We start from the raw sequence: 13045 nt of genomic DNA on the forward strand, positions 1-13045 counted from the left end.
TCTTTTATTTATTTTTTGGCTTGCAGTTTATTCCATGAACCGTAAAAGTAATTTTCCTTTTTCCTTTATTTATTTCGTCCTTTTCATCTCCTAAACTCCTTTCTTCGTGATACTTTATTATGAATTTTTCTTTTATCACTAAACCATAAAGAAAAACTATAACAAAAAAACATGGTTACAAAAATTTTATGTTATCTTTTATATATTTTGATTTATAGCGCACTTCACAGTGGCATGAATCCAGATATATTCATACTGCTACCCACAGTTATCAAGAACGATCCATATTATTTTTTTGCGACATTTAAACAGGACTAACTTTCAACTCTTCTACCATTTTTTTTTTTTATTTTCATTACAGTAAACAGAGTAATATTTATTTGAAAAATGTAATACTAATATACACATTACAGCATGAAGGTCTGTCCAGATGATTAGAGTGCACTTGAGATTAGAGTGCACTCCATTACATGTCCAGACAGGCAAGAGCTTGTAAAATGCATGCCAAGGTTCCATATGTAAAATCAACATGAATTTCAGTAACCATTGGAATAACCAAATTTTGGTTTCTATGTTAAGGATAACATCGACGAATTTATAAACTGTTCATCATCGATAATTTTCCAAATTAATGAAAGTGTCTTAAGAAAATCGAATTTTAATTCTAGATAGCATTGAAGGTTGAAATTGGAGTCAACACCAACCTCAAAATCTAATTGGAACATGAATAGAACAAGTTTCTCATCCATAACTCAGGATGTTTTAGTCCAAGAAAAAACTGATCCTCAGCATTTGCTGCAAATATAATATAACACATTCGTCTTCTAAACTTGATCCCATTACATTTCCTTTTGAACTTGTTCTTCAAAAAATATTTGATAAAATATAAACGAGAAAAGAAAACATCCTCATTTAAAATATAAATAATACGATTTGTGGGCGTCAATTTGTTTGATAAAAAATGTTTATTTATAATTACATATAGAAGTAATTATATTTTTCTGCAACCATGTAGGGAAGTTCTCATTACTCAATTAAAATCAGCTGTGTAATGCCCAACTTCCCTCACTAGTGGGGGGAAATTCCCATTAGTGTCACTTTCCGCACAAGTGAGTGGAAAAACTTTATTGTGCTTCCTTGATATAAGAAGTTTTGTTATTAACATAAATATTTTCTGTAAAACTCTAATAAGCTTATTTAAATTTATTTTATTTAAATAATTAAAAAACGAATATTAAAAAATAAAATAAAAATTGAAAGGAATATAGAAATAAAAATAATACTTTAATAAATAATTAGATATTTTTAATTACAACAGTTAAAAAGGTTATAGTGTTACCTTATAGAAATTTAAAATGGATTCTAGTGATTCCTGTTTAGAAAACACTCCTCCATCAACAAAAGAAACAGCAGAAAATGTAATAAGTAATGTAAATACGTAAGTAATGTAAATAATTGTAATATAACAATAAATGTTTATAATAAATAAATTACTTTTTGTAGACTGTAAAAATGAAATTTTTAATTTTATTAGTTAATAAATGGTTGCAGAAAAAATATAATATTTAACTCGAGTGTAAAGTATTTTCCTCACACGAGGCAGGGTTTGCACTTGCACTCGCATCGCTTCGCTCGCTCGTGCGTGCAAACCCTGCCTCGTGTGAGGAAAAGTACTACTTTCCACACTTTTTAAATAAATAACTATTCCTTAGAATAGTTTTGACGGAAATTGAAAGATTAAAAAAAGAGAAAACATTTGGGGATTCATATTTGATTTGTAATAAATTATGTAAGGGAATGATACATCCGTCCGCCAGGAAATTCAATTTAAAATTAAGTTCGTTTGCATCAGTTGATGTTCGAAAGATGTTTATTGGTTTTATAATCTACTTGTTTCCGCTAGATGTTAATAATTTAGTCTTACATCCGTTAAGAGAATATTAAAATTTAGCAAAAAGCAAAATTGAAAGGTATTTTTTCTTAAAAAAAAAAAGTAAAAGAAAAATCTAACAATAATACTAGCTGGGATGAACCTCTATTGAAGCATCTGCTAAACACAGTGGAGGAGAATTTAGCGTTTGCGCGTTAGTGGTGAACCCTTGGTATTGTCGGTAGGGGTATGAGGACGGTTTGCAGGAGGTGCACATGATGGCGCTAGTGAGCCTAGGCCTGGGATAAGGGGAAGGCAATGCCGCCCTGTTGTCTTTCGTGACCATGCTTCTATCCGTCAATGTTAATATCATACAAAGTTTATATATTTCTAAAATATTATTATTTTTAATTATAATTTTCTTAGAAAATAATACAATCTATGGTAATCCGGATGCGAAACGTTTGTACGATGATCTATTGTCAAATTATAATCGCCTTATCAGACCGGTTAGCAACAACACGGATACTGTACTGGTAAAACTTGGTCTCAGATTATCTCAGCTCATCGATTTGGTCAGTAAAACATTATAATTGATTAATTTTTCTGCAATTTTATTTTATAAATATAATTTAGCTATTTTTAGTATACAAACTATTTATAAAAACATTTTGCTCAGAATCTTTAAGAAATAGAATTGCTTAGTCAAACATAATGTTTACACTATTAAAAATAAAATTGAGGCAACAATCTGGGCAACAAAAAACTAAGATTCCAATATCTCTCAAACACCTGTCAAAAGTTCTCACCACCCTAAACTTTGTCACCTCACCTTCTGGTTACCTTCTAAAACAATAACATTTTTACTCTTTTTTAACATCACCTGATTTATCTATCATCCTTTTCTAAGTTATGTATTGGTTTTCTGCTTTAAAAACTAAAGTAGACATTTTAAAAACTAAAGCAACGATTTCCTTTTAGTAAAAGATGAACATTAGTCCTTCTTATGTAGTTCAAAGACAAAAAAGCTATCTTTATAGATGATTTACAGCAAATAATTCTTATAAATGTATAAGATATTAGTTTAAAATATTTAAAAATAGTATTTTACTGCATCAGATGAACGAAGTTACAACTTAAAACTTCTTTTCAGCAAGCTTCTTTTCCTAAAATGTATTTCTATACTTTACCAAATTGTTAATATCATTATTGCATATAAATATTTCTTTATATAGTATATGAAGTTCCAAAAACTAACTAATTAATATTAACTCATATTAAGATGCCTTCCTGACAGTGAAGCATTACTTTATTGTAACCAGTATCACATAAGATGCTCACGGTTTCGACCACTGATTAAGTAGTTTTGAAGAGTAGTTATAAAATTATAATTTCGGAGGTATCGAATCCATTTTTGTTTTGTTTTTTCAATTCTTTAAATGCAGAAATGTTACCATTAAACAAAAACTAAACAAACGTGTAAAATGTACTACATAAATACAAAATACCAATACGTCAGATCGTTGCAACATTGAAAGTTGTTTATAATTAATTTCTTTAGCAAATGAAGAATTTTTGGTTGTCAGATAATCTTATGTGAAGATTTATTTTAGATTTTTACTATTTATGTGTAACTCTAAAAAGATTAATTTTTGTTTTCCTGACGTCTGTGTGGTAAAGCAATAAGATGAGATAACTATTAATTTTTTGTTCTTCATTAAAGTACATTTTATTACTAGCTAAAATTTCTATCTCTTTCGCACTTATAATTTTAAAATGTTTAACCTTTACGAGGGTCGTTTGAAAAGTCCGTGCAAAAATAAAAACTACTTAATTTTTTGGGGTAAACCTTTAACAAACGCTGCTCTAGTTTGTTGATCCCTTCCGAATAATAGGATCCTCGTAGATCTTTTAAGTAATTTTTGGAAAACTCATTTTTTCTCATTGTTACAATTGTACTAATATAGAAAGAAAATACTTAGGCATTAATATGAGTTCCTTCAAAACAAAAATCTAAATTGAATATTGCGTCATTCTCTGAATCAATAAAGTCACATTCACCAAACCTGTGATTTTGGGCTGACCATGTAGAGCAGTGGTTCCCAATCTTTTTTTTCGTTCCGTACCCCTAAAGAGATTTCACTCGAACCTCTCACACACCCTGAAAATTTATATTTTGCTCAAGGATAAATATAACAAAAAAATAATCAAACACATGGAGTACATAACAAAGAAAGTATACTTTACAAATAAAATAATAATTTCCTTGTAATATGCGCAAGAGAAATGAAAATATGAAAAATATTTGAATAATAATAATAATATCCTATTACGAGGGTCGTTTGAAAAGTCCGTGCAAAAATAAAAACTACTTAATTTTTTGGGGTAAACCTTTTTTATTTTTCAACATAGTCTCCTATTAGGCTTATACACTTCGTCCAACGCTGCTCTAGTTTGTTGATCCCTTCCGAATAATAGGATTTGTCCAAGTCTGAAAAATAGCCATTCGTTTCTGCAATCACCTCCTCGTTTGAATAAAATCTTTTTCCCGCCAGCCATTACTTCATATTGGGGAACAAATAGTAGTCCGAGGGAGCCAAGTCTGGAGAATAGGGGGGATGTGAAACGAGTTGGAACCCTATTTCCATTAATTTTGCGACCACAACTGGTGAGGTGTGAGCTGGTGCGTTGTCGTGATGGAAAAGGTCTTTTTTGTGGGCCAATCGTGGGCGTTTTTCTTGCAGCTCGGTTTTCAAACGGTCCAATAACGATGAATAATATGCACCTGTAATAGTTTTACCCTTTTCCAGATAGTCGATGAGGATTATTCCTTGCGAATCCCAAAAGACAGTCGCCATAATCTTTCCGGCCGAAGGAACGGTCTTCGCCTTTTTTGGCGCAGATTCCCCCTTGGTAACCCATTGTTTAGATTGTTCTTTGGTCTCAGGAGTGTAGTGATGTATCCATGTTTCATCCACAGTGACGAAACGACGCTTAAAGTCCTGCGGATTCTTCTGGAACAGCTGCAAACCGTCCTTGCAACACTTCACACGATTTCGTTTTTGGTCAAGCGTGAGCAATCGCGGCACCCATCTTGCGGATAGCTTTGTCATATCCAAATGTTGATGCAAAATATTATGTACCCGTTCATTCGAGATGCCCACAGCACTAGCAATCTCACGCACCTTCACTCTTCTGTCATCCATCACCATATCATGGTTTTTATCAATGATTTCTGGAGTAGTAACTCAACAGGGCGTCCAGAACGTTCAGCGTCACTTGTGCCCATATGGCCACTCCGAAAATTTTGAAACTCGATTCAAACGAATGCCAAACACAAAGGAATAGACCCATCTGGCTGAAACTTGGTGTGTGTTCTTCCAAGAGATGCTACTAACTAAACATAACCTCGATACGCGCCAGTGGTGCTATCTCTCTGACTTTGCACGGACTTTTCAAACGACCCTCGTACTTACCTGGACTTTTCTCACTGGAATATCGTCTCGCAACCCAGGTTGAGAACCCCTGATGTAGACAAAAGGTAAAAGTTCTGCATTTTCTGTGGTCATATAAAACAAAATAAAACATCCTTACAAGGGCATTTTACAGTTATGAACACTTTTTCTTCAAAATTTTACAAAACGAATTCCTCTGCAAACAAAAAATCTGCAAGAGCAGCATTCCCTAAATCAGTATCCATTTCCTTACTTTCTATTACTCTTCTGTAGTACTTTTATTTTTTAAGGCGCGTCAACATCTGAGATCATTGGCGACTGGAGCTTCTTTCAGTACACTGCCAACTACCAGACAGTGTTCTCTTGTTTCAAAAAACACTGTCCATCACCGGGGTAGAGTGCTGTGAAGAAGCTTCTAGGAAAGAAAGAATGTAAGATGTAAGGGGGCCAACAACTGGATTCGAACCCTGTATCTTCGCTAACAATTGAGCTGATATCCTTTCTATTTCGCCAATTTAACAGCCAAATCACCTGTATGTCGAGGGACAACATAGAGGCCTAATTAAGTATTGAGGAGTAGAACTAATGAGGTGTAACAATGAGCCCAAAGAGCGGTGAACCACATATCAGAGAAACTTAAGACGTATGATACCTGTCAATCCTTTTTTGCTTCCGGGGAGTTTAATTTTGACATTTTCTATGCGAGTAAAAGGTGTTAAAAACTCGTGAAAGTTTATAAAAAGAAAGAAAATGCATAAAAATTTACAACTTTTCATGAAAATATAATTGATTTATTCATTAGATAAGAATATGCAGTGTTAACAAATATCCTGAGAAGAAAAATATATTAGTTGAGCACAGATTATGTAACATGTTTCTGATAAAGGAGTTATGCTATCTGAGTAGTAATCTAGACCAGGAAGTATTTGTTGAATAGGGGCACTATTTATATTTTGAACTTAATAATAAAAAAACAGTAATTTGTCATTGAAAATGACTTTATTGTTTTTCAAAATATTCTCCTTTATGATCTATACACTTCTGCATGCGTTCGAACCACTTGTCAAAGCATTTTTTCCATTCCGCTTGAGACACCTCCAAAACATGGTTTTTGAATGCATCAACGGCTTCTTCTGCCACGAAAATCGTTGTCCACGTAATTTATTCTTGACGTTCGGTAACAAAAAGAAGTCATTTGGTGCCACATCAGGACTGCACGGCGGATGACCCATTAATTCGATTTTTTGAGTGCTCAAATAGTCAGTTGTTAGACGAGATGTGTGACAGCTGGCATTGTCTTGATGAAGAATGATCCGACGGCGCTTGTTTGTTTTCCTTATTTCATCGAAGACTTCCGGCAAACAAATGGTTGTGTACCAATCAGAATTGACCGTTCTACGTTCCTCTAAAGGCACTGTTGCCACATGACCAGTTTTTCCGAAAAGAAACAGGCGATTTGTTTCGAAGTGCTTCGAGCGCGAACAACTTTTGTTGGATTTGGTTCATCTTGAAACACCCATACAGTCGATTGCTGTTTAGTTTCCGGCTAATACGCATATATCCATGATTCATCACCTGTTACAATCTTATACACGTGTTTTGAAGCACCGCCATTGTATTTCTTAAGCATTTGTTTGCACCAATCGACACGAGCATCTTTTTAAGATTTTGTCAGATTATGTGGGATCCAACGAGAACAAACCTTTTTTACAGCTAAATGATCATGCAATATTTTATATATGTATGCTGGTGGAACTAATGCCTCAATCACACAGTATGTCACATGACGATCTTGCATTATTAGTTTTTGCACAGCATCAATGTTTTCTGACACAACAACTGATTTTGGACGACCTTCACGACTTTCGTCGGTGTGCGAACGACGACCACGATTGAATTCGTTATACCAGCGTTTCACAGTGGTAAAGGATGGGGCTTTATCGCCAAAAGTGGAAGTAAGTTGATCGATGCACTCCTGTCTTAATAATCCACGTCGAAAATCGTAATAAATCATTGCACGAAAATTTTCACGACTTAATTCCATTTTTTCTCTGAGACACAATTTGCAAGTGACTGTAAACAACACAAATCGCGCTCAAGTAACAAAACGTTCTGAAGAAGGTTATGGTCAAAAATGTCAAACTTTCAAGTGGAAACGTCAGATAGCACCTGACAACACTCGGTGTTGCCAAGGCTCAAAATATAAGTAGTGCCCCTACGTATAAAAGGCCTACCTTGAAGGCCTTTTATTCAAACATTGAAATAATTTTAAATAATTGTTTATAAAAATCGTACTTAACTTATTTTTTTTTCAAGAATATAATTTTATATTCTCACTTCAAAAGGTTCAGATAGCTTTATTTTACTCCAGTTTTTACTTTATCTTCTCTTCATGAGTATGAAACCTTCCGAGTATAGTTTAATAGTGATTAGTAACCTTTTCCCATATTTATTTAATATTTCCTGAGAATCTTATGGAAATTTTGTCAGAAAAGTCACTCCGAACAGTTATTTTTTCTCCGTTTTCCACCAATACCGTCTTCTTCTGCGAATTGTGAACAAATGTTTCCATCTACAATTTTTTGTTTTTTAAGGCAGAATTGAAATCACCCAATGCAATCAATTTCTAGTTGGAATCCTTACATTACCATTGCTTTTTTCCTCTTGTACATCTGCGGTAGTTGTTAAGTCGTTAACCAAATAGTTGTAAGGTTTTTTTAGAGAACTGATAGCGAATGGGGCTTTAATTGATTGATTATATATGCCGAATATTTCTGACTTTTTTCTTTTTTAAGCGTTGTTTAAAGATGGTTTTTCGACAGTCCTAAACGACAAGAAATTATCAGTTTCTCATTTCAGTATTCTGAAACTTTTTAAAATGTTTTCTAATCCCTGTTTAATTCTATTGTTGTAGGAGTTCAATCCTTTTAGCCAAGATTTTTACTATTATTTCCAGAAAATCCGTGAGAACTATCATGCGAAATTTCTATTATTGCAATTGGTATTATTTTACTCTATCTAACATTTTTATTTATTTATTCCTTTCCTCGCATTTAACAAACTTTGATGCGAAATTTCGCCCGTACGCTGATCACAGCATTGAAAATTTAATGTACCCCTTAAGCGAAAACTTATTAGAAGACTTATTGGAGTAAGAAATTTATGAATATATAGGCTTCGTGACCCGTAAATTATTAAACTAAGGATTCAAGATTGGCGAGGAATTGGTCAAATATAAAACAAACTCGTCTTTTTGCCAACGTTTCGACAAATATATTGTCTTCTTTAGGGCATGGCTATGCGGGTTGGTTGAGTTACAGTTTTCTGAAGAAGACTATATATTTGTCGAAACGTTGGTAAAAAGACGAGTTGTTTTTTTGTTTGACCGATTCCTCGCCAATCTTGAATCCTTAGTTTAAGAAATTTATGTGTATTAGAAACACTGCTTAGTACTTTCTTGCGGGTATAAAAATAAAGTTTATTCACACTAAAAAATAAATAAAATAAAAATGAAATACAAGTTAAAATTTCGAAACAAGAAAGGACAATTTTGGACATTACTCAGGATTATAAAAAGCCTATCCACTTTTAAGCTGTTTGATCCACCTTTTTCGTACCTTTTCATTTTAGATTTTTTCCTTAGCTTCTTTTCATAATTTAGATTCTTAAGACCGCAGTCTGCCATCTTTATACATCCTTACAAACTATTAGCTATGTAGTTCATCAAATGATTGTTTACAAAGTAATATTCGAGGAATAGAGGGGATGTGTGGAGACAATCTAGCAGACCCAGGCTCCACCCTACCTTGTTAAGTAAGGTGTAGTGATTGGAAGCTATGGGTCTGCACGTGTCGTCCCAGCTCGTGTAGTATATGGAAATAAGAAGAACTATGATAGTGGGCGCTAATGACCCGAGATGTCGATGCGCCGAAACAAAACAAAAAAATATTCGAGGAAAACAGGAGCAAGTTTTCTTGATTTATTACTTGAATTTGATTGGAGATTGAAAGAAAAACTGATGGTCTACAATTAGATCCACGACTTACGATATAAAATGATTTTCAGTTTTCTTGCCAGTATATTTCATATGAGCAACTGAAACTATGAAACTTTGTAATTTAGATTGAAATATTTGCAGTAAGACTAAATTCGTTTTTTTAAAAAAAAGAAGTGCGCGTTTTTTTCGCTTATTAAATTCGTTTTTTCAAAAATCGTTTTTTATAGTTTGGAATTTAAATAGGTGAATAACTGAACTAACTGTAACCAACATTTATTTATATTCTTTCTGTCCGCTTTCAGACATTTAATCTACCATCTGTGTTTGATTCATCCATGTGGTGTATTTGGTGTACAATTATGTTGACTTCTGTTTATGCTACTTGCTACACCTTTATGTCTGAATGAAGATTGTGTTTAATGGAATACAATAGAGATCTGCTTCTGCATTTTAAGACATTCGGAGCCCTTTAATTCATGTTAGTTATCATTAACTTTATTTTGAAAAAGGCTATGAGATTATTACGGTGTCAATATTTATAATATTTATAAGATTTATAACAGCTAAAATAAAGTCAAAGAAAAATAGCGAAACGGTAGATATTGGAAAATTTTATAAGGAGAGTGTCTTCACGGAAAAGCTGGCTACCTGAGAAAAAAAAAAAGAAATTTTTTTGTATTAAGAATTAGGTTTTTTTGTTGAAATAGTGTTTTAGTCGGCTAATTCTCGAAGAGAGGCCCGGGTCAGAAGAAAGAAGAAAGAAGAGAGAAGAGAAACGAGAGAAGAGGCAAGCAGACAGCGCTTCCAGCGGAGACTAGTGGAAGGAGGCAGCAGGTTATAGAGAGGAGTATGGCGAGTGTGTTGGGCTGAACCATTAGTGGATTTTGCTATCTGTTTAGCACGCTACTTTCTCAAAAGTCCTTCAAAAAGGAAAACTGAAGGAATACCCGAAAGGGGTTTAAGAGGAGCAGCGAGTCCAGACCAACAACAGGTGCTTTTGTTTGTGGAAAAAAAGACTAACAAACTAAATTCGGTGCCGACCCGGCCCCACGAAGTTATTTTATTTTATTTTAATTACTTACTAATCCTTGGGTTTATGTGGCCACTTAAGTATAACTGTAATTATTTGTTTTAGGGGTAAGGAATTTAATTGTAAATAAATTTCGAGATAGAGATTAATTGAGTTAGGTTGATTATTTTCTTTTCTGGTTAGGCAGTTTTTTTTGTTGTAAAGAGAATTTCGTTTTTTTTATGTTAAAGGAAAACTAATAAATTTTGTTTATGTTTATACGTATTTTGTTTAATTTTAATAAGACCCAAAAGAAAAATCCTACCCCTAGAAACCATGCTTTGTTTCAGTTGTAAAGGAGTCAGAAGTGAAGACAATCTTCTTAACTAGATTAACCAGCAAGTCAGAGTAGCCGAGTGTATAGCACACTTAACTCCGGTGATTGAAACCAGTGTTCGATCCCAGCCAGATCCGACTTTTTTTTTTTTTTTTTTCTCCGATTAAATTATTAATTTATTTTAATTTAATTTTTTTTTATTATTATTTATTTTTTTTTATTGATATAAATTTTTATTACACTACCTTCTATTATTATTCTGTTAGTTCCTAAATCATTTCCTTTTTCCTTTCTTTTCACTTGTTATCTTCCTTTCCGATACCCACATTACCCAGTTTCCGGCCCTTGTCCTTTCCATATATGTTATTTGGGGTTTCGTCGTTCATCCCCTTCTAGGGTTTTCCCGTTTCCTCTTTTTATTATTATTATTAAAAAATTTTTTTTTATTATAAAACGACGTGGCGTCCAATATTTTGTTTTAGTGTGTTTTCCTTTCCTTCAGGCCCACCCCTTCTCCACTGAAGCTAGCGGCACCACTGTGGCCCAGAGAGGCGTAACAGTTTTGGCGCCCAACGTGGGGCCCTGAAGAAGTACCCAATTTATACTGTTTTTTTTGGTATTTAATCAAATAATTGTTTTTGTTTTACTCCGGAATTCTATTTACTTCTTTTGGATTTCAAGAAAAAAAAAAATCTACAAAATGGATGTAGATAGACTGAATAAGGATGAGCTAATATATGAGCTACGTATTAGGGGACTTGCCGAAGACGCGTCTGTAGTTGAGATGCGGCGAAAACTTAGGCCACGCATAAGACTGGAGAGAGAGGGGAAGGCCAGTCTTCCATTGGTAGAGACCACCTCACCCAAAGAATTGGAAGTTTGCCAAATAAAGGTGGACAACTTAGAAGCTAAAATCACAGCTTTGGAAGCGACGTCTACAGAAGGGGAGTTGCGAAAAATAGATACGGGATTGCAACATGTGACAAATAGAATTAACCGGGTGAGGCCCGAAGTTAAAAACGTGGAAGCATGCGAGCTAAAGAAGCAACTCACGGATAAATGTGCCTTGTTATGGGCTCAGTTTGAGGAGAAAACCGCAAAGGAACCACAGCAGATTGAACGACCTGTTCAGGAATCAACCACACAAGAATTGGATCAGTACAAGAGAATGCTAGACTCCTTAAAGATGCAGATGGCGCATTTTTCAGGAAGCAGAGAGAGTCCAATAGCTCGCCATTTGGATAGCCTAATCGCTGATTTGCTATCTAAATTGACTCTGATGTCTTTAGGAGACACTCATAAAGAGAAGTTGCGCATTGAGTACCTGCAACATACAGTTGGCTGTCTTCAAGAGTTAAACCAACGCTGTCAGGCACTACCAGCGCCTAACATCCCACCAGCGGATAGTAACCCTATCCCGCAGCGGCCACCTTCTGAAGGATATTTTGTAAAGAAAGTTCAAGTCCCACTTAAAGATTGGGGAATCAAATTTTCTGGAGACGGCCAAGGGCTGAGTGTTCATGCGTTTCTGGAAGCAATTGATGAAATGAAAACGGCACGGAATGCAAGTGAAGCTGACTTGTATAATTCAGCGTATGATCTTTTACTGGTAGAGCCCTCATATGGTATAAAGCCATTAGGCGTGAGACTTCCAACTGGAGCCAAATTGTTCGAGAAATGAGAAATGAGTTTGAGCCACAAGACTATGCTGAGCGATTGTGGGATGAGATCCGCTCCCGCACCCAAGGAGAAGATGAGCCGATAGGAATTTATGTGAGTGTGATGAGAAATTATTTCCATCGACTACCTCAGAGGCCTGCAGGACAAGAAATGTTGCGAATTGTGATGCGGAATCTTCACCCTTATTATTTGGATAGATTGGGTCTTCAAGAAGTGTCAGATTTAAATGACTTGGTACAACAGGGAAGACGCTTGGAGCAAAATCGGTGGCGGATTCAAACACATCGACCACCCCCACCAAAGAAATACCTCCTAGAGCCTGATCTAGCTTATCTCCCACCTATGCGCAGGAATAATGCTACAGTGGCTGAAGTTAGAAGTGAAGAACCTTCGTGCAGCCAAAAACCCAGCAGCGCACCCACAGCAAAGATTAATCCTAGATCTCGGAGCAAATGTTGGAACTGTGGCCAACCTGGTCACGCCTTCCGGTGGTGTAGGGCAGAAAAGAAATTATTCTGCGAACGTTGTGGCAAGAAGCAAGTCACCACAGAAGAATGTTCTTGTTCCAGAGACCAGGGAAACTCACCAAGGGGACGAGTCTGAAAGGACGCAGCTCGTGCATAACCCCCCAGTCCGATCGACATAGCACTGAATGGCAGGAATGGTTGGCGACAGTGAGAGAAGTTTACCAGCAGCC

General features: G+C 35.0%; 1 protein-coding gene across 1 annotated transcript in view; it reads left to right on the forward strand.

Annotated features, from left to right (window-relative positions):
- Positions 1 to 2136: 2136 nt before the first annotated feature.
- The window catches only part of nAChRalpha2 (nicotinic acetylcholine receptor alpha2), a 139391-nt gene continuing 128482 nt past the window's right edge, over positions 2137 to 13045 (forward strand). Inside the window, exon 1 of the mRNA XM_074122095.1 lies at positions 2137 to 2445. Within this exon, the coding sequence (XP_073978196.1) occupies positions 2215 to 2445 (231 nt within the window). The 5' untranslated portion in view covers positions 2137 to 2214. The remainder of the gene's footprint in view (positions 2446 to 13045) is intronic.

The sequence above is a fragment of the Rhodnius prolixus genome, unplaced genomic scaffold, assembly GCF_049639745.1.
Source record: "Rhodnius prolixus isolate KJV_2025 unplaced genomic scaffold, Rpr scaffold_8, whole genome shotgun sequence".
Classification (NCBI taxonomy): Eukaryota; Metazoa; Arthropoda; class Insecta; order Hemiptera; family Reduviidae; genus Rhodnius; species Rhodnius prolixus.